This window comes from Theropithecus gelada, chromosome 2, assembly GCF_003255815.1.
Source record: "Theropithecus gelada isolate Dixy chromosome 2, Tgel_1.0, whole genome shotgun sequence".
Taxonomy (NCBI): domain Eukaryota; kingdom Metazoa; phylum Chordata; class Mammalia; order Primates; family Cercopithecidae; genus Theropithecus; species Theropithecus gelada.
This window is the reverse complement of record NC_037669.1, coordinates 54308706-54331346: the sequence shown is the minus strand read 5'-3', so window position 1 is coordinate 54331346 and position 22641 is coordinate 54308706. Positions and strand designations below refer to the sequence as shown.

Genomic DNA, 22641 nt, shown 5'->3' with positions numbered 1-22641 from the left:
GTGGGGGCATCAAGGCAGACAGTTTCACAGTAGTAGAATGTCTGAGCCTGGAGAAGCCTCAGAGACTACCAGACCAATCTTCTTTATTTTCCAGATGGGGAGGCTGAGGCACGGAACAGGGTGGAGGGAGCTTGGAGAGGGTCCCAGTCCATAAGGGCCAAAGTCAGGCTGGTCTCCGTCCCCGCCCAGCAGGGATGGACTAAGCACCCTTTTCCTGCACAGTCACATGCATCCCCCTGACCCTGCAAAACCAACTTCACCTAAGGCCCCTGGGCCAGGCACGCTGTGTTCTCTCATTTAATCCACAGCCAGTGTGGCCCCTGGAAGCCACACAGTGTCTGCTCCATTTCACAGATTTAACAAATGATGCATTAAGAATTTATGTGATCTGTGCCCCAACCCAGGCTTTTGGATACTCTAGTTTAGCATTTTTCTCCAGTATCAGAGGTTTTCAATTTTTTTTTTCTTTCTTTCAACAATTTTTTTAAATTTTAAAAAAACAAAGTCTTCAAAGCATTTAAAAAGGAGTCTGAGGCTGGGCACAGTGGCTTATGCCTGTAATTCCAGCACTTTGGAAGGCTGAGGTGGGAGGTTTGCTTAAGGCCGGGAGTTCAAGCCTGGTTCACTGCAACCTTTGCCTTCCGGGTTCAAGTGATTCTTGTGCCTAGCCGCCCAAATAGCTGGGATTACAGGCATGTACCACCACACCCAGCTAATTTTTGATACCCTGTTTCTACAAAAAAATAAAAAATAAAAAAATTAGCTGGGCAGGGTGCCTCATACCTGTAGTCCCAGCTACTTGGGAAGCTGAGGTGGGAGGATCACTTGAGCCCAAGAAGGTCGAGGCTGCAATGACCTGTGATTGTGCCACTGCACTCCAGCCTGGGCAACAGAGCGAGACCCTATCTCAAAAAAAAAAAAAAAAAAGAAAAAAAAAAAAAGAAAAAAAGAAAAAAAAAGAAGTGTCTCTGGTTCATGGTGGGTGAGAAGCCCAGAGTCCCATCCATTCAGCATCCCCTTGTCCTATGGGGCACTTCTGTGGAACCTCAAGGCTCTGGGGAACCCAGTGTGAGAACCATTTCCCCAACCCTCGGTTTCCCTGCATTCAGTGAATTCACTGGTTCTCCATGCACCTGGAGAAGGCTGTACTCAGGGCCTCACCTTATGGAGCTGGAGGCCCATTTCATACTCACAGGGACATAAACACTATTATCCAACCTGAGAGTCTGCATACACAGCATAAACAAACAGACTAAAAACCAGAGTCTACAAAAATGAATCTGTAGTTCACGGGCTGGAGTTCTCTGTGCTTTGCGATCTGTCCTAGGTTCCTACAGTGAATTCCTCACTGTTCCTTGTACACATCCTGGTTGTCATCACAGGGCCTTTGCTCACGCCCCGTTAACTGCGTGTGCTTCCCTCCCTATCTCTGCACACTCAACTCTGCTCTGTCCTTCCAGGCCTCACTCAGAGGAAGCTATTCCTGATTTTGTCCCCAGTCAGGCGGGGATCACTCCTCCTTCGTCAACCTTTAGAACATTTCCTCTTGCAGTAGTTATTTTTGTCAATAGAAAGCAGCAGACCGAGGAGGTCATGTGTGCACATTTGGGAGCCAGACAGTGTAGGCACCAACCCTGGCTAGGTCACTTGTTAGGGGTGGTGCTCTGAGCCTCAATTTCCTCATCCGTAAGCTGGGATGACGACAGTTCCTGTTTCACAGGGGTGATGTGAAGATTATAGGAGAAAATGCCATGAAGCCTCAGCAGGGAGCCTGGCTGCTGTTAGTGCTCAATGTGTGTTAATTACTCTCTAGTATCATAGCTATAACTAGCATCATGGCTAGTAACTAGTATTATAGCTAGACTGGGAGAGTCTTAAGGTGGGAGCAGTTTACAATCCACCTTTCCACCTCCCTTTCCTGGGAATCTACAGGGAGCTTTGGGGAGTAAGGGGATCTGGAAGGGGTTCCTCCTTCCTCCTCCCGGCTACACCAAGGCCTTGGCTTCCTGCTGCTGGCTGCCATCTTTCCAATTGATTCTTGCCTGCCTCTGTGCCCTTGGAGTTGTTTCCTGTCTTTCTTTCTTTCTTTCTTTTTTTTTTTTTTTGAGACAGTCTCACTCTGTCACTCAGGCTGGTTTCGGCTCACTGCAACCTCTGCCTCCTGGGTTCAAGTGATTCTTGTGCCTCAGCCTCCCAAGTAGCTGGGACTACAGGCAAGCGCCACCACACCCAGCTCATTTTTGTACTTTTAGTAGAGATGGGGTTTCACCATGTTGGCAAGGCTGGTCTCCAACTCCTGACCCGAAGTGATCCACCTGTCTTGGCCTCCCAAAATGCTGGGATTACTGGTGTGAGCCACTGCACCCGGCATTTCCTGTCTGACATCCTCTGCCCCCTTGAACCAAGAGATGATATCTTTGAAGGCTGGCCCTGTCCCCATCTGCCCACCTGTCCTGTATGTGGCCACATCACACAGACACTGGCTCCTGAGAAAGCATATGAAAGAGATCTGGGTCTCTTTCCAGAAGAGTACATGTGGCCCAAGCCTGCACATACTAGGTGCACAACATATGTTTGTTCAATAAATAAATGTTTGTCCACCTCCATCACTGCTTGGCATGTTAGAAGCACGGGGAAGCAATGGAGATGTTTCAGCAGTTCTAGGAGGTGTTATTATCATATCATTTACAGGTGGGGGAATTGAGGCTCAGAGTGAGGGAATGACTTAAGGACTTAGATGGTGAAGCTGAGACTCAAAGTCAATGGTCTCTATATTCCTTCCTTTTTCTGAGCATATAGTAGGCACTTAGTGATTAGTGCATATTGGTTCTGCAAAACAATAATGCCTTGATAGTAAGAATCAGGGCCCCCTTTCTCTCCAAGCCTTGTTTCCTACTCAAGGGGCTGCTGTGAGGATCCCAGAGAACAACGTGTTGGGAAGGCCTGGCTCTTTGCTCACAGTAAATGAGAGCCAGGGTAGTTTTGGGACTCAGGCCTCTGCATGGTGGGTCTGCCTCATGCTCTGCCTAAAGTGAGACCCGTGGAAATGCTGCCTTTACAACCCATCTCTTCCACCACCTCTCTGGGTACCTGACTACGGGAAGCACCTAGTGGGCCAAGCAGCATTGCTCATGGGACATGAAGACTCCCTAGTCTTACTGGAATCACCTGGAAGCCTTTCAGTCAGCTGCTGGGCAGGATCTTTCTCTATTGGTCCTGTGCTCTCCCTGCCACCCCATGGCCTGCAGAATTATTTGCCTAGCAGACTCTACCACCCCAGCCTATGACCATCGATAGCATGCATTGATTGACATGTGGATTATTTTATTGATGATTCAGAAGGATATGCAGGCAGCATTCTGGAAAGCATCCACACATGATTCATCAGAACTTCACATTAAACTGTGCTTTTGAAGGATTTTTTTCCCCCATGGTAGTGGTGATGGGGGTGGGGAGGTGTACAAGCATTGCAAATCAAATACGGGACTGACATTTTTTTTTTTTAACCAAGACTCATATGCATTGCTCAAGCCCATTGATCTACCAAACAAGCTGCTTTTCTCTTCTTCACTATTTAAAACCCAAAGTCTCCCCTGAAGCCACACAGAGAGTTCCCAGCAGAGAATAATAACAGTAATGCTGAAATAACACCTACCATGTGCCAGGCACTAAGTGCTTTACACATATTACTTCAATGCTTACAGCGACCCTATGAAAGAGGCACTGCTATGATCTCATGTTACAGATAAAGAAACTGAGGCACAGTTAGATAACTGGTCCAACGTCCCACAGCTGGATAAGAAGTGGCGCCAGGATTTGCACCATGATACCAAGTTGGCCTCTTCCCCACTGGGACACTAGTCACAGACCCAGTCAGCCTGGACAGTCCCAGCTCATGCCTAGCACCCTAGTGCAATTACTAATGGTGCTGTGGTTTGGCTGGTAGAATCTTTAACCATGTTATATTTCAGGTAGTTCTGAATCCTACCTTCTCTCCTCAGCTGTCTCCTCAGTTCTGTTTTCTCCCCATCTAGGCCATGCTCTCCTCAAGAGTAGGGAACGTTTCTGCTCTTCCTGCCCAGCCCACAGTAGGGACCTTCCATGCTGAAGTGGGTCCACAGCCTCTCCTCCATTTTCCTTCTCTCTTCCAATCTCCTTGGGGTGTTGGTGGACTGACCCTCGTGCTCTGGTTGAGCATGTGACCAGGTCTGACCTATCAGCCTACTTCATCTTTAAGCTGCAGTGATTGGCTCAGGAGTGGCCACGTGACTATAAGTGGCCCAATGAGAGCATAGTCTGGGATTTTAAAGTGGGCTGGGCGTACGAGGAAAGGCCAGGCTGCCCTGTTGGCTGGGAAGGGAGGATGTTAACCTGAAACTGCTGGAGCCGCCGTGTGCTGCGACCCGCTGGAAAATGAAGCCAATACAGAGGATAGCAGAAGTGAAAGTAGGAGAGGGAAGGATAGAGTCCTCTTGACAGCATTTGAGGCTCTGGAGCCAGCCGTGCCGGAGGCCAGACCTATCCCTGGAGTTTTCAGTTGCACAAACCAGAAAACTCCTTTTGTGCATAAGCCAGTTCGAGATGGGTTTCTGTCGGATGGAGCCCTCGTGGATAAAAATGCTCAGCAAATACTGGGCCTAGATTCATCTGTAGAAAACTTTCAAAGCACTTTCAACTCACTGTCTGCAAAAGGCAGAGAGTGGAAGTAGTACAGTTCCCATTTCACAGATGAGAAAACTGAGGTTGTGGGAGACTAAGTATCTTGCCTGAGGTTTCCCACATACTTGGTGACACAGGCGAGGCTGGGGCACCTCACCAGTCGTCATGTCTTTCCCTCCACCCCTGCATTTATTTGAGAAGGCAGCTGTGTTTCCTCAGCCTCTTGCATACTCAGGAGTTTTTCCTCCTCTAGGCCTCATACCTGACAGAGTCCTGGGCCTTAGAAGGGAGCGTGGGCCGCTTCCCATGAAAGCCCTGGTGCGGGGCTGCAAGGCTTTCCCACTCATCTCTGGCCAGGCAGTGAATTCCCCATGCGGACTCCGTGTCTGGGCAGCCCCCACGCATGACCCTGCCCAGGCTTCCGCCGTGTCTGTGGCTGCCCTGGCTTCCCTGTTGACCTCTCGGGGTCTCAGTGATCCTTGGGTTGACGGAACACAGAACTAGAACGTGGTAACAACACACGAAGACCCCTGGCCCTGCCTCCACATCCTCCTGCTACTCAGCTAGCGGCAGCCCCATGGACGTTCTCGTTCAATATCATATTCACATGCAGCACAAAGCACCCGCCATCTCCCATGATCTGCTCTCTTGTTTTGCCTCGGCCCTGCTCTCTCCTCCACTTGGGCAGGCTGTGGGATTCATACAAAATTAACCGGAGGTTCCGTTTCACAGCACTCTGCAGTATCCAGTTCCCACTCCACCCTGCTGCCGCCCCATCTTTGTCCCCCTTATCAACCCCGCCAGGAAACATGCTACGTGGCAAACACCCAACAGCAACCTATCATCGTCACCCTTTCTGACAACCCGAGGTGGGTGCAGGTGTCAGGAAGTGAGCAATGAGGGATGTGTGTGCACTGGCTCAGGGCAGCGCAACGCTGGGCTCGGGGAACTGGAGCCATCTGCTCCATGGGTGACACAGGGTGTCCTGTGGCTGTCCCCAAGCCTGCAGCCTTCTGTCCCATGAAAGGAGGGGCACTGGGACATCCTCTGCCTCTTCTTTCTTCCTCCTTTTCTTCTTTCCATGAATATTTCTTGAGCTCCCAGGCAATGCATCAAGTGTTAGAGACATGGTGGAGAATGACACAGAGCTCCTGCCTCTAGGCCTCCCGGACCACCTGGCATTAGCCACCCATCTTTCCACCTCCTCTGATGGCATGTTAACTCTGCATTGGACACAGCCACTGTCTTATCTGACTGCCTAATTCTTTCAAGGGGATGGGGCCCATGCATGCTGTTTTTAAAAGAAACACTGGAGTATATTAACAATGATAATAAACACCACTCTGTTGGTGTCTAGGGTCTGCCTTGCACAGTGGCTTATCTAATTTAATCCTCACACTATTTGCATGAGGTGGGTACTGTTATTACCCTCACTTCACAAATAAGTCAATTGAGGTTCAGAGGTTAAATTGAACTCTCCCAGTGTCTCTTGAAGAGAAAGACACTCAGGAATGGAACTCAGATTTCTGGGATTTTAATGTCCTTGGCTGGAACAGTGTGGAAAGGAAGGGAACAGTAGAGGTAAGAAGATAAAGGCGTTAATCAGAATGGAAGAGAACCAACAGTGGATGAGGAAAGGAGTGGAGCTTAGATGCGAGTAGAGACTGCCCTTGGCCTCACAGCCTCATGGGGGGGGCCAGTTTACCCAACAGGTGTCACCAAAGTTGGGTCTCCAGGTGACACATCCAGTACTGCCGGGCTGTGGGAGCTAAGCCACACCCTGAGCTGGTTGCCAGTGGTGCCCTGGGTGAGCACTGATTCCCTGTGGCCTCAAACCCCATTTGTCACTTTCAGAGATCTTTTTGCCTAAAATTAGCTGGACTTGAATGGGAAGGCTAATTTATGTGTGGCCTGGAGCGTTTCCTGCAGTGTGACTCAGAGGCCAGCTCCCTGCTCACGTCAGCAGATTAGGGGTAGGGGGTGTTGGGAATGGTCAACCTGAGTCCCTGGGTCTGGAGCTGGCACAGCCCAGACCACAGAGCTTTTAAACTGGGGCTGGGGCGGTGCCAAGGATTTCTCTAAATCAGAAGATGGCCAAGCAGGATGGGACAGATGCTCCATATGAGGCAGTAAAGGAAGTGTCCTTTGGCCCCACACTATTCAGGCCTTGTCCTACAGTGGACGCCAGACGACTGTTCCCAGGTGACCGTGCTTGGCTCAGGTCTGAGCATGGGGCTGAGTTCAAAGCTTGCTCTGACATCAACTGTGGCAGTGACCTTGAACCTTCATATCCCCCTCCATAAAACGGGGTAACAGCACCTGTTTCTAGGAACACGTGTCATAGAGATGAATAACAGCCTTGTACAAAATGTTTCTCAGGTGCGGACATTGGCCACCATTCCACCCTTTCCGGAGAACGTGCCCGCTTTTTCCCGAGTGATGATACTCATCATGAAAACAATGACAAGAGCTGACATTTACTGAGCACTTTGATGCTGGGCACTTGACTTGATTTTATTCAGTATTCACAGCCTATTTGATTGGTGGGGAAATGGAGGTGTTTAGTCACTGGGGCTCAATCCTACCACACAGAACTACCCGTGGGTCGGGACTGTTCTAAGCTACTTCATTTTGTCCTCCCCCAGCCCTGTGAAGTAGTCACTATTACTGTCCCTGAGTTACAGATGAGGAAATGGGGGCACAAAGAGTTTGAGTAACTTAAGAGTCCCACAGCAGGCAAATGGCAAAGCTGAGATTTGAACCCGGGATGCCCAAGTTTGGGTCTGTGGCATTATGCTTTTCTGCCCCTCCCCAAATTTCTTCCAGTCCTGTACCTCCCAGGCCCTTGGGAGATGCTTCTAGGGACCAATGTGGCAGGAGATCCAGGGAATGCTATGATGGGCTTTTCTTCTTCTCAGAGATCTTGCCCATCAGAGATCTCATTTGGTTCTCATGAATGATCAGGAGACCAAGGCTCAGAGAGGTCAGACGAAAAGGCCCAAAGGCACATGGCTGGCAGGCGGCACAGCAATAGAGATGTCATTATTGTTTCCATTTTACAGATGAGAAAACAGAGTTCTTTACTTTTCACTTAAAGCCTCACTTCTTGCAGCATACCAGTTATTCTGTGGAATTCCCTCTAAGAAACGCTGCTGTAGGCCATTCTACACGCTTTCCCTTCTCTTTCCTCCATAACCAAGTCCAAACACCTCCCACTCCACGAAGCCTTCCCTGACCTTCACTGCCCAGCAGCCTCACCAGTGGTGAGTCCTGGAGTCCTTGCTGCACTTGGTCTTGATTATCTGCAGTTTGGGCTGCTTAGCTGTCTGAGAGCTCCCCCACCTTAGGCTGGGACTTAGTAGCTGTGTCTCAGGGTTTTACTGGGTCCTCTTCTGTGCCAGGCACCAGGTTGGGCACGGGGTGTACAGAGAGAGCAAATAGGGTTCTTGCCTCAGCTAGGCAATGCTCCCTCTAGCAGTACAGAGTAGGCTCCCAGGAACCAGCCAGAAATGGCCCTGTAAGGGTGCTGGAACTTGGCCATGTGCTGCTCAGCTTCCCAGCTCTGGGGAGCCTTTCTGGTGGGAGGGGTAGGTGGTGTTCTTAACTAGGGTCCACAACACTGCTTTGGGGGGGTCTGGAAACCCACAAATAGTGTGAGCCACACCTGTTGCATATGGTTGGCTGATTTTCCAAGAGAGGGGCCACAGTGCCCATCAGCTTCTCCCCAGCGACTGGGGCTGAGAGACATGTAAGAATTCCTGATTCAAGGCAACCTCCCAGTCCCCAATCAACAGGCAAAGGCCACTTGAACAACCCTGCCTGCCAGCAGTCCTCATGTACCAACCTGATGGTAGAGGGGAGCACGGACCATTCTGCCAGGAATAAGTGACCACAAGAGGCTGGGACCCAGAAGTCTCCAAGCAAAGCCTATGCCCATCTTAGGGCCACAAGCAGCTGTTTTTAAGCCCCGTGCTAGAACCATACTATGAGGAAAGGTTACTTTTTCTATTCCCACCCTCCCCGCCAAAACAAAACAAATAGCACCCAGTGAGAAAAGGTGTTTCTAAACTTCTGCCTGGGCCCAGGCCGTGGGTAAAATGTCAGTGAGAATAGTCAATATGGGAAGAAGAACCAGTTTTATCTTCTTTCTGACCCAGGAGAGCAGACAAAGAGAGACACAGACAGCTGAGAGTTGCTGAGTGTAGTGGAGTGTAGGCACACATGACCCCTGGACTGCCAGGCAAGCCCTGGTGGGACCCAGCAGCCCCTGCCGGAAATGCTTCCAGGGCTAGAGTCCAGCAGGGCCCAGGGCTCAGAGGACTGGACAGAGGAGACAGGCTCCTCTTCTGTCAAAGAGGATAACAGTTCCGATGCTGCCTGCCTCCCAGGTGGTGGTCGATATCTGGGGAAGGACCTGACATCCACTTCTTAGAATAATTATGGCTGCCACTTTGAGCACCTACTGTACGCTCAGCCATGCACTAGGCATTGTCAGGTAGGCATTGGTCCATTTTCCAGGAGAAGAAAACTGAGGCTCAGTGCAGTTTTGCACAAACTTGCAGGGTTGGGAGTGTCAGTGCAGAGCCTCACACGCATGCCTGTAGGGTTAATGTAGGGAATGCTTCCTTTCCATGGTGAACTGAGGGTAACTTGTGGCAGGTAACCCAAACCATGAGCTCTGGTGCCCAAGTTGGGCTGACTTCTCTTGTCTCTGTTTTGGGGCAGAGGACCTAGCTTTGGTCCCTTCCAGAAGAGCCCCCAGGAGCTGAAACACACTCTCTCTAAAGATCCCAGGCCTGCTCAAGTTGGCAGTTGCAAGAAAGCCCCACTGCACCCTCAGGGCAGGACACACAACGCCATCTGTCACCCTTCCCATCACAGCCATCTTCCTACTGCTTTGTCTGCCCAGCAACTCTAGAGCCATGATGCCCCAGAGCCCCAGCGATCCCCAACCAGAGTCTGGATTTGAGAGACAGACTTGATTCTAGCCCAGTGTCAGGGGATTGACTGCAAGTTGGTGGTGCTACAGTTCCACACTCAAGCCCACACTAGGGAATTTCTGGGGCCTGGGGAAGGAAGGACCAGGCCTGCATGCTTGGAACCCCAAATCCAACCACTGTGGGATAACTGGGGAAAGCAGAAGCCCCTCCTGGGCTTGGATGCAGGTTCCATGTTGGTTCTACCCAGTGGCCCTTCTGCCTCTGCCTCAGAGACTGGTGCCTCCCATATTAACAGAATGTTGAACTCGTCACTCTGCAGCTGTGGGGCCCCTTGTCTCCAGAACACAGTCTTGACCCAGCTCTCTTCCTGCTGTTCTCTCTGAGGGTGGCTTGGGTCACACCCAACCAGTGATGAAGTCTTGTTCCTCAGCCTATTCAGAGGGGCTGACACTCAGCTAGAATGCACTACAATGGCCATTCTGGCATTTCCGTCTTTTTCTGACACATCCCTGCTGTTATGTATTATGAATATGGCCCCTGTGGCCAATTCAGATGGTGGCTACCTAGGCTGCAGCCCTAGGTTCAAGTCTCAAACACTTACCTTCAACAGGTGAGGTTTTGAGGCGCCGGCAGATGGCTTCGGTGTCCCCATAAGTCTCCTTGATCTTGACCACAGCCTCAGTGCCCCGCAGCTCCATGAGGGAGCGGAGCTCCTCCATTGTGCACCCAAACTCACCCCCATGGCTCGACTCATTTCTTTGGTTTTTGGAGTAAAAGTCGCTGTTGGTCATGTCACCCATGTTTGCTGCGGTCCCTGCTCAGGCTGGGCCCGAGGGTCAGTGCTGGACAAGAGGCTGCTGGGTGATGGCTGCTTGTGGCTGTCCTCAGCACACCCTCACTGGTCAGCTGTGGCACCAGGTGGCCGACTCCGGGTCCCAGGGGGTGGGGGTGGCCGAGGCGGGCTGGTGACAGTGGTGATGAGCTCCAAGGGGTGTCTCCCGGTGTGGGACGAGGTCCAGGGGCCAGAGGGGCTCAGGGCTGTAGACCCAGGAGTCTCCATTCATTAGGGCCCATGCTGCTCCCTGGAGCTGGCATCTACATGGTCAGGGGTGGTGGCTCCTGTGGGATAAGTACAGAGTGAGTGACAAAGGCCAGGCACTGGAGGCCACATGGGCTAGGTGCTCAGGAAAGCCCCAGGCACACACACAGCAACCCAAACAACACTGACTACACACACGCACCCTAACACACCAGCTCACACTGTAAATCTAATGGTACTAGCGCCAACCCAGGCACTCCACGATATGCCACCCTCAAGGCATAGCCCCATAACACACTCTAACTCCCTATTTGTGAACTGTGCTGTGGAACACACTGGCTTCACAGCACACACCCTGTGTGTACACACATCCCCCAACACATGCCTTCTGGCATGTCCTTGTGCCCTGCACCACTGCCACACACACATCAACACCCAGGCCTCATGCACCAGCTTTGAGCCATACAACTTAACCTCCCCACCCTTTTCCCTCAAGAATTGCTGTGCTCACAGGCCCTCTGAGCACACCCAGACTCCATTTCCCTCTTTCTCTCACTATCCGCAACATGTTTACACATGCTCCATGTCCACACAATCTGGGATACACTCCCCCAAATGCACAGTTCCCAGGTTCCCCACCACCCCACAAATCCTCCCCCCACCCATGCCACCTGTGTCCACCAATATACTCTTCTCCCACATATCTCCCCACTCAGGTCTCACAGGCATGGGGATGGGAGAAAGCCCTCCACCTGCACCCACAGGCCCCCACTGTATTAATCGAGGCCCTCAGCCTGGCCGGAGAAGCCAGCTCATGCATATTCACAAGAATTCATTGAGCCCAGAGCTTGGTCCCAGTATGAGTTCAGGTCCATGGAGCCCTCACCTGGCGCGGGGAGGAGGTCCCTATAGACCAGCACCACGGACAGCGGCCGCTGTCCCTCTCTGGAGCCCAGGAGGAGGTGGGAGCTCCGGCTTCTCCCTGCCCGCCCGGCCACCCTTGCAGGATTGCGGCATCTGTGGGGCTGCCAGGAGAGAATCCAATCCGCCCCGACACCCAACACCGGAGGCCGAGGCCCCAGCAAGCGTTGGGTGACAAAGGGCCCCAGCTGAGCTCGGCTGGGCCTGGCACAGGGACCAGCCCCGCCCAGCAGTCATGGACAGCTGGCCATCCTGGGCCCAGGACAGTGAGGGGAAGGGGTAAGGGAAGGAAGGCAGGACTGACCCCCTCCCAAGCTCCAACTCCTCCCCTGCCTTATCTCTATCTAAATCCTTCATCTTTCACACATTTTAGAGCTTGAGGCATTCTAGGGCTAAGTCACTTTCCCAGCGAGGAACTTGAAGCTCAGAGTCAGAGAGGGAAAAGCACTCTTCCAGAGCCACACGGAGTGAGAGTGCTGAGGAGCGCGGAAGGAAATGGTCTCCCGGCTCACAGCCCCGGGCTCCTCCCCTTCCCCTAGGGGGTGCTCCCGCATTTGTCTCCCAAGAGCCCTGGTGGGAGGGAGGACTGTGCCAGGCAGTTGCTAAGAACACAGTATACTGGCATCGGAGCGATTTGGGTTCAAATCCTGGCTGTGGGACCCTGGGCAATTTCCTTCAGTTTTTGGAGTCCTGGTTCACTCATCCGTAAACTGCGGACAAAACACTCACTCTTCCTTACCCTCACCCCTGACTACTTCCCAATTTACTGAGAACTAATTATAAACCGTATTCAAATCCAGTGTGCTTCTGGATTTGAGGCTTCCCAGTCTTAGGTCACGGGGTGCTGGAGCCACAGGAGAAACCTTAAATGTCTTACACAAGGGACACTTTTACTCAGGGATGTAGTAGGAAGATTGTTTTTACACTGGGACCAACAGGTCTCTTACAGAATAGAACATAAAATGGATATGATGCCTCAAGAAGAGACACAGAGACACAAGACACCGAAGAAACTGCATGCTTGGTGCTCCCACCTACAATACTCAAGAGAGGCCATGTTCCTTGGCCATGGATGGAACACACACCATCCATAGAATCCATGAGTTTTGACCCCAATAATATATTCCTCAGAGGAGCAGGAGAGGTAGGGACCAAGAATGTGAATAAAAAAACCAATACTCCCCTGCCATTTCTTAAGCATCTACTATGTACCAGGCACTGTGGGATGAGTTCTGTATCATCCATCCAAGGTAAATTCTATGAGAGTTGACTAGAAAAACACTTGATTCCTTGTAGCTACCTAGTAAACAAATGTTAATGAATAAATGAATGAATGAAAAGCAAACAAGACACTATCTCATTCTCTACAACCCTGTGAAGTGGATACTATAATTATCTCCATTTTATAGACGAAGAGAATGAGGTTCAGAGGGGTGAAGTCACTTGTCCAAGGTCACACAGTGGGGAGGTGCCAGGGAGTGGAAGATCTTTTCAACCTTAGACCTTGGACTCTTGTCTACCACCCCATAAGAAGGGCCTGGTAGGGGCTTGGTCTAGGATGCTGAACCTCTCTGGGGAGAGTGTTGGCATTTGGGATTTGGGCCGAATGCTCTCCTCCCCCTGGTACAAGCTAGTACAGAGCCTCAACACGGCTCCCTCCCCAGTCTAGGGCCAGCCATAGGAGGCAAGGAGAGACCTCTGAGAACATGTGGGACCTTGTTCAGGGTTGGATGAGGCACTAGGTCCGTGCAGGGACTGGGCGGGAGCTTTTTCATTAAGCAGTGCTCTTCCTGCTGCCTGCTCAGTGTAAATGTGTTTGGTGTATGTTCAGGAAACTGCGTAGAGAAAATCCAAATGGCAGGAGTAAGACAAGGATAAAGTGAGGCAAATGGGCTACAGTTGGGGCAGAAGGAAGGAAGGAAATGAGGTCAGAGGTCCTTCAGGCCAGTGCAGTGGCTGGGGCTTCTAGGAGAGATGGGTCTCAGATGCTGGGGGAAGGTTGAACCCCGCTGGAGGGGCAAGCGCCGGGGAGGTGATTTGACTAAGAACTTTCCAGAACAGGCTTTGCTTACTCAGGGACAAGAATTGAGATGAGGAGATGCAGAGATGCAGACCTTCTGTCCAGAAGGAATTTGGGACTGACCTGGAGCCCCAGGAGGCCTCAGTTCTTGGCGCTTAAGCAACAAGCCTGGATTGGGTGAAGGCAAAGCTGGTGAACATTTACCACCCCACACCTGCACTAAACTTACAGGCAGTAGAAATCACCCGTGATTCTGAGCTAGTCGCCTGGCTTCTGTGTCTTAGCTTCAGCGTCTATAATTTGGGGCTACTGATATTTGATAACATTGCCTGATGGGCACATGATAAGCATTTATTGAGCGCTTATTAGGTGCCAAGCACTCTCAGTGCTTTACAGAAACATCTATCTCAGAGACGGTGCAAGGCGTTATATGTAGGGCTCTGGAAACCACTAATTCTGAGTTCAAATTCTGACTCCTTCATCTCCCAGCTGAATGGGAAGGAAATTAACTTTGATTTAATTATCTTACAAAAAGCAGAGGGGAATAGGAGTATCTACCTCATAGATGTTATGAGGCTTAAATGAGTTATTTCATTTAAAATACTTAGAACCAAGTCCAGAACATAGTAAGCACTCAAATGATTGTGATTATTATTGTCAATCCATAAAACCACTTTATGAGATCTTATTATCTCTAGAACATATGAGGAAACTGAGGCCAAGAGAGATGAAGTAAATTGCTCAAGATCACATGATTAGTGAGTGGTGGATCTGGGATTTGAACCTAGGCAGTCTGGGTCGAGAGACACACTCCTAATCAGGATGCTTTTCTGCTTCCCCTGGTGAATCTCCCTTATGAGGTTCTTATGACACTTAAACGAAGTGCTATATGTGAATGAAAGTACTTTGCAATCCACAAGGGACTTTCTAAACCCGAGGTGCTGTTTTCTATCTGTGTCCGTGCTACCTGCGGCGTGGCTTACAGGCACTGATAATTACATCTCTGACAGTACAAGCAAGCTATGAGAATCGTTAGCAGCAATTATATCTGTGATCACAACAGTAGGCATGAGTTAATGGGCTACTGTTGATTTTAATGACTACTGTGATAAGATGAAAAATGATCTTCAACCATCTATCTACCCACTCACCCATCCATCCACCCACCCACCCATCCACCTGCCCACTCGCCCACCCTTCCATTCATTCATCCATCCATCCACCCATCTACCCACACATCCACTCATCCATCCATCCATCCACCTGCTCACTCACCCACCCTTCCATCCATTCATCCACCCACTCACCACCCAATGACCCATCTACCCATCCACTCATCCATCCATCCATCCATCCACCCATCCATCCATCCATCCACTTACCCATCCAACCATCCATTCAATGATTGTTTTGGGTACTACACAGTGCCAGGCACTGAACAATCCAGAGAGGATCCCTGTCCGCTATGAGCTCACAGTAAGAAGAGAGACAACTAAATTAGTGATTTCTATGACTTGAAGGGTTTGCCATCATGGGGACCTGCAGGTGCTGTGGACGCACAAAACAGGAAGACTTGACCTGGCCCAGGCTAACCAGGAATGCTTTTCCTCTCAGCTCCAAGGAGGAATTTTTTTTCTTCAGGTAAAGAAGGACTTAATGAAAAGATAAAACATGAAGAAACTGAAATACACAACTGTCAGTAAAAGGTGCAGAAGGAACACAGTGTGAGCCAGTATAGAGGGATATAACTCTAGGATAACAAAATCAATAAAAAATCAGAACTCCATCCTTAAGGTGACTGATCTCATACTTCCTTCTCTACCTCTTATGATGTGGCTTGTTCCCTATCCTTGCTACATCTCATGAGTACAAACATGAGGTCACCCCTTATCTGGGCATTTCGTTTTTTCATTCCAAGCTGTAGAGCCCACTTTGGTGCTTGCTCTGACAGCGAGATTTGCTGGAAAAGTGTGAAGTCCACCAGCACAAAAGCTACTTGTATGATATGATACAAATGATCTTTTCACAGATGGACAGAACTGAGTACCCTATACTTTGCATAGAATCCCTCAGATGCCTGACTTCCGCAGATGTGCCATGTGTCTGTTCAGAACACTTCACTAACTGGGCCTTTGCCTCCCTAACAGCTGCTGTCCTGTTCAGCTTCAGTGTCCCTTCCTTGGAAGCCTTTCCTGACCACCTAGACTGCATAAATGCTCCTGACCTCCAGGTGCCCCCTGGACTGTAGTACACTTCACACTGTATTGCTTGAGCCTGCTTAACTGTTTTCTTTCCACAGGATTCTGAGAGCATCACGTGGGCAATTGCCATGTCTCTTCTGTACCTAGTGCAGTGTCTGGCATCCAGAAGGCACTCAATAAATATTTGGTGTTGAGTCTACTGTCTGTGGAAGGTGTGACTTTAGATAGGTCCTCAGACCTTAGTTTTCTCATCTGTAAGATGGGCTACTGATTCATGCCCTGCCTACCTTAAGAGTTTTCTGGGGGGTCAGGAAAGATAACAAAATCAGCAGTAATAGTTTTTCTTTGAGATGCATCCGCTGCCCTCCACTGCCCAGTTTCCCCTCTTTGTAACGCGGCATCAGTGTGAGGGTGAAGCTGAGACAGGTAGCTGTGCCCTCAGCCACAACCCCACCAGATTCTCAGGTTCTTGCTCCCTCATCCAAATATCATGTGACCTACCACTCTTGGGCTGAGAGACTAAATGAACTGTGTGACCTTGGAGAAGTCATCTAACTTTGCTAGGCTTCCTCTGTAAAGTGGGGATGACCCTGTTTGTTTGACAGGCAAATGACTCAGTGAGAGCCAGCTCCTGGTCCAAAGCAGACAATGAAACACTGGCTTCCCTGCTCCCCTCCCCCTAGTTATTAGCAAATGTTCCTCTCTTATGGTTGCAATAAGGTTCACTTGCAGTCAGCTCTCAACACTGCACAGGTGAGCACACCTGCCCTAAGCAATGGCCTGGGCAGCACATACAACCAGACCTGGCCTAGAGAGGTTGAGCAACACACCGGGGGCCATACAGCCAACTGAGACCAAAGGCCAGTGAGAATCTCCTCCTTGTTTTCCCAGCTCCAACGGTGTGACACTGACCAAGCCCCTTTCTTCTCTGGGCATCAGTTTCCCCATGTGGGAAGTGAAGGGATTGGATTAGTACTCTCTGGAGTCCCTTCAGGCTCTGATGTGCCAAGCCCTTCAGAATCCAGGAGAACATTCTGACAATATTGGATTTATGCATTTCAGTTGCATCTTATTAGCATTTAAATGACTCTGTATTGTTACATTTCAATGACTCAAGAATAGGTTAGGGGTGCCTTAATAAAAAGTCTTTGCCAGAAGGGAGGCTGAGAGAGGAAGGAGCAATTTTTGTGTGTGCGTGGAGTTAATTTAACAAAGAAGGAATCTATCTTTCGAAGGAAGAATAAAAAACAAACAAAACAAATCCCCAAACCAACAGCTTTTCAAATCCTAACTGAAGGATGGTAGCTGGGACAATCATACATGAATAATGTGCTAAAAATAACTTCTGGATGCCAAATTTTTCTGTTTTAAGACATGCTGAATTTAATTGCTACCTTAATGTGTATTTTTAAGGTCACTTTTCCTTTGAACCATCAATGACTGATGTGGGGCACAAGTCCAGTTTGAAGATCCCCAGTGATGGAAGCCTAGCTCTGCCAGTTACTAGTTATGTGACTCGGGCAGGGCTCTTCACCCTCTGTGCCTTGGTTTAGCCTCCCCAACATGGAGACAACCCTACAGTCTACCTCACAGGGTTTTGTAAGGATTAATTGAGATAGAGCTAGCACAGTTTCTGGCAATGAGGAAACACTTGTTAAATGGTGACTGTCCTACGATAATTTAACTTACTCCCTGCCTCCAATTGCTCCCAGACCAGCGTGTACCCCATAGTGCCATATTTCAAAGGGAACTCAGCTCTGACTTTCCCATGCCCACCAGGCTCCTTGTCACCTCTCAGGTGGCTGGGGAGGCCTCCAGCTTGTTGGTACAGCAAACAAGGGTAGTTTCCCTTCTGTTCTGGTCTTGATGAACTATTTATAATTCCCATGAGGTAGGATATTTCCTTTCCTCTTCTGGCTGCAAATTCTGGCCTTTCTGTGGGGGCCCCATTGCCCCAGTGATGGGGAACTCTCTTCCTCTGTGCTGAGCCCAAGGAAACAGGTGAACTAAATGTTAGCAAATGTTCCTCCCTCATGGTTGCAATAAGGTTCACTTGTAGTCAGCTCATTGCAAGGGAGGGCCAACAGCCCCTCCCTTGTCTTCACCCAGAGAACCTTAGCCATTCTCTTAGATATCCCTCTCTGGGGGAGGCAATTTCCTCTGCATGTGTGCGTAAGGTGGGAGAGCCTGATGGTGAGTGTGGATGTAGGCGGGCATGCCAATGCGAGTGTGCTAGATCAGTGTGTCTGTAGGTTGTGTGTGAGTGCGGGGTGAGCGTGGGTGTGTTAGACCAGTGCGGGTGTGCAAGGCTTGTGTGACTGTGCAGGTTGAGTATGGGTATGTGGGGTGTGTGAGCATACAAGCCATATGTGGGTGCAGGGCTAGTGTGAGTGTGCAGGGCTAGTATAGATGTGCAAGGTGAGTGTGGGTGTGCAGCATCAGTGGGAGTGCATTATGGTGGTTTTCTTACTATGAGTGGGACAGGGTCTGGGGGCACACCTGTGTCAGAAGACGTGTGCAAATGCTGGTCCTAGAGTAGGCCAGCAAGTGACTGTGCTTTGTGTGTAGGAGAGAGGGTCCCTACGATGTACCAGTGGACATGTGGTTGGTGTGAGTGACCCCAAAGGACAAGGTGTGCCACACAGGTCTACTGGAGCATGTCAGCACGAGTGTGTGTGTGTGTGTGTGAGAGAGAAACAGAGAGAGAGCAAGCCCAAGATATCTGTGCCACACCTGTCTCTGAGTGTGCAAGTCCCACGATGTATGAGTGCGTGTGTGCATGTGCTCAAAGCTGAAGAAGACAATTTCACAAATTCTCACAGTTGAGGAGAGAGAACAGGGAAAGAGGAAGGGAACTGAAAATGAATACCTCGGAAGCAAATTTAGTGCTATTTTTAGACAACTCCTATTCTGTTAACCAGAAAAGGAAAATCTAAAAAAAAATCCCACAGAAACTGCCTTGCATCAGCCTTGAAAGCACAGGTGGCAGAAGTAGGCCTAAGGGACAGGCAGCGACAGGGATCCAGGGCTTCTTGTGGAGCTTCTCACCCTCATGCCTGGCCTGAGGAAGGGGAGGTCCAGCCCTTACCTTCCCACCAGGGTCAACTCCCTCCACTGTCCTCTGTTCTCAGAGGAGCTGCCAATGTTAGATGGCAGGAAAAACCTTCCATTTCTGCTCATCCATCCATCCATCCATCTATCCATCCATTCGTTCATCCGTCCATCTGTCTGCTTGACCATTAGCTGTCTGTCCATCTGTCAATCCATCAATCTTTCCATCCATCTGCTCATTCACCTACCCAATAAAACTAATGAACTGCATCTCAGGTCCTGCCCTGGGAACTGGGATTATGAGGAGAGCAAGAAAGATACTCAGATCCTCCTTCCTACTGTTTAAGGTCTGCTCACTCTGCCACACAGAGCCCCCAAATAACCTCAACCCCATGGTCAGGATGTGCAGGCTGGGTCAAGGGATTTCTGCCAACTTTTGGTTCAGGTTACTCCTGGGCATCAGATCCACTCAATTTTGATCTTGGCGTGATGACTATGATTAACAGCAATTGCTTAGCAAGTGCCTTCCGTGGCTGTGTGGTGTTACTCTCCCCACCTCACAGGCAAGGAAACTGGGGCTCAGAGAGGCCACAGTGGCCACGGCCATATGGGTAGGACTTGGCATAGTTTCAATATGTCTGCTCCATCCAAAGCCTCTGCCTTTCCTTTGTCCTTCACCAACTTGTCCTTCACCAACTCGCACTATGGCCCTTCCTGCCTCAGTCTCCTCTTCGGTAACGCAAGGGTGCAATCTGGACAGAAGCTCAGTGTTGAAAGGCTATTTTAGCCCCATCCTTGAGCATCCTTGCTTCTTGGGTCACACACAGTTCCCAGGGCTTCCCTGCTGCTGCCTTCTCTCTAGCAGAAATGGACATCCCAGTTGCAGATCAAGTCATGCTTGGCTGGAGGCCGAAGGAAGGAGAAATGCCCTAGAATCAGGGAGGCATGAGCTGACCAGAATTCACCTTCTGCCTGTGACATCCACTGCCCACCCTTGGGCTTCTGACTGCAGTGTCTGTCTTCCAAAATTTGTACCCTTTATGTGCTCCATGTTTAGAAATAATTTCCTTAAAAAAAATTTATTGGGTTTCTAATGAAGCTAAAACACTAGCAGATGGAGGCAAGACAACCTGTTTGAGGCAGAAAAGTGTTGGGGAAGCTTCACTTTGGGCTGCAAGAGAGGGAACATGCAGTGGGAAGGCTGGGGATGGTGGCCCTGCCTGGGATGGGCCAGCGGCTCTGGACATTGCACTCTGGTTTCAGCTAAATGCCTCGGCCACATCCCAGCATCCTCTCTCACACTGCTCAACTCTTTCCCTACAGCTGCGTTGAACTTCTTGAGGTCTTCTTTGCAGCACTGGCTGCCTCCAGCCTCCAGGTCCTAACTGGCCTAACTGGCCAACATGACACTGTCCTCTTCTGCCCTCATCCCCCTCATTCTCTCCTACTGTCTGCTCCATCCCTGTGGATTACAAGCCGAGGCTTGGAAGAAGAACAAAAAATGATAACAGCAACATCAACATCATTCCTGCTATGTGCTCAGCACTGCTTTATGCACTTAGCTTGTTTAATCCTTCACAACAATGCTTTGCACTGGTACTCCAGCCCTACCATTTATACAGGAGAAGACAGACTGAGTGTGCAGTGATTGGTGTAAGGTCTTATGGTTAAGGGGTGGCAGGGTCAGCCCTCTCTCACACACAGGCACTCTTAACAGCAACCTAGGCTCACACCCTTCTATCCAGTGGACCGATTTCCTTGCTGTTTTTTCTTTCTGGTTTCTACAGTTCACACAGGGTTCTTCTGCGGTCAGTGTTCTGACCACACACAACAGGTCACTGGCAGGTTGGTGAGGCCTCAGGCTTCACCTCTGACCGTGGAGGGCTGGGGCCCAGGGAGCTGTCTCTGGGAATGAAGTGCTGATGGATGGATGGAGGTGGGTGCTGGGGAGGGATTGGATAGCTGAGGTCAGGGAACCTGATAACCACAGGCCCCTCTCTCCCCAGCAGGTTGACCAACCTAGGCTGGGAGTGAGAGCTGTCCATGTGGTCCTGGTGCTGAAAGACAGTACCCCTGGGGAGGACAAAGCTGTCAGTGGGGAACTGGCTCCACTGGGAGCTGTCCTCGAGGGCACAGTGCTGATTAGGGAGGTGGAGGTGGGCGTTAGGGACAACATGTGAAGGAGCTGTCCACATGCTGAGGTGCTGACACAGAGTAGAATATTATTAAGCGCCCCTAGGAACTCTCCAGGACAGCAACGCTGATCAATGAAGAGTGGGGTTGGGAAAGCCAAGGCAAAGGTGCAAACGCCTCCCAACACCTAGGGTGCTGGGTGTGGGTGCTGGGGAAGGCACTGGGCCTTTTCCATGAGTTCTGTGAGTAAGATGGCAAGCTGACCCCATATTTTAGTGCTGATGCTCAAAGCCTGTTTTTTAGGCTTTGAGGGGGCAGGCCTGAGCTAACAAAATGATACTGTGTGAAAGGTGACTCAGGGTCACTGAAGTGCATGCACTGAGGACCCATCTCAGTCCATCAGTGCCATCTGCCACTGATGCCAGAAATTCCACCATTAGTGATTCATTCTTTTGCACCGTGCGTGGTCCTTTCCCTATGGTTTCTGCCAGACCTGGGAGCATATTTAAGTGGTAGCATCTCAGTCTGACTGAGCTTAGTAAATTATTTCCTCCATGGGGTGAGGGAGGAAAAACTCACCCACAGAGGTCCCAGGGGATGTGTCTAAGTTGGGAGATTGCTTTTGAACAGTTGAGTGAGTTCTTTGGGTCCAGATCAGAAAAACAGGAAGCTAAGGCTTGGGGGAAAGTCTTTCTGTGTTCCAAGAATGCAGATGCTAGGAAATCTAGCTATATTGAGAAAGAGAGATTAAAACAGCAGAAAGTAGGACTCTTGGATTCAAAGGAGTGAGGAAATGAGAATGATGCAGGTACCAGCAGGGATTTGCGTATGTGCATGGGTGGAAGTGTCTTTTAGCTTCTATTTCTCACTACTGTGGCCAGACACTGTTCTACTTCTTCTAGGCTAAAGCAGAGGTACCCCTGGTTTGGTGACTGTGCACTCATCTTCCACACTTGAGCCCGGGTTATCTCCACCCAGAGTCGCCTTGGCAGAAAGCCAGAGATCTCTGTGAGGCTACTGACTTGGCCTCAGATCTGAAGGAGGAAATTCAAAAGGCCAGGAAGCCAGAGGAGCAGCTGAGGGCACGTGGGGATAAGCAGAGGTTTGCACTTGGGTCTGCATCCTCCCTCATGGTAAAGGTGTTCTCTCCTTCCTCTCCTGATAAAATCTTCTCTGGGTGGAGCTCAAGGACCCCAGAACAGGGCTTCTCAAAGTGGTTCCCCAAGGGCTACCTATGTTGGCATCACTTGAGGGCTGGTTAAAATACAGGTCTGCAGCCCCCATCCTGCAGAGATGAATGAGCGGATGGTTGGGGCTGTGAATTTTAAATGAGAAGAACTCTTGTCCTCGTGCTTTGGGGCTCCTGTTCCACCTTCTCTAGGCTTCCTTCCTCTTGTAGCCCACACTTTCATGGTTTTGGGTTCTAAAGTCCTGCCTTGCTTTTGTGACTCAGTCTGTGGCTCAAAATAATCTCCAACTCCCTGGCCCTAACCACCCAAATGCCACCTCTTGGTAGGCCAGACCCTTGGGTGGCTTCTGGTGAGGAACCCCACTGGCAAACTCCAGGGCCCTTTTCAGTCTTCACATCCCTGCCCACAGCTGATGACACCTCCCTTCCTTCTTCCCACTCTCCTGTGCTTCTCTAACCATGTCTGCCCAGGACTCTATGGCTTCTCT

At 50.2% G+C, this 22641-nt stretch overlaps 1 protein-coding gene across 6 annotated transcripts in view; it reads right to left on the bottom strand.

Moving 5' to 3' along the window:
* The window catches only part of ATP2B2 (ATPase plasma membrane Ca2+ transporting 2), a 382654-nt gene that overhangs the window by 121233 nt on the left and 238780 nt on the right, over window positions 1-22641 (bottom strand). For all 6 annotated transcript variants that reach the window (XM_025377226.1, XM_025377224.1, XM_025377229.1 and 3 more), the window contains one exon: window positions 10201-10718. In XM_025377226.1, coding sequence (XP_025233011.1) covers window positions 10201-10399 — 199 coding nt within the window. In that variant the 5' untranslated portion in view covers window positions 10400-10718. The remainder of the gene's footprint in view (window positions 1-10200; window positions 10719-22641) is intronic.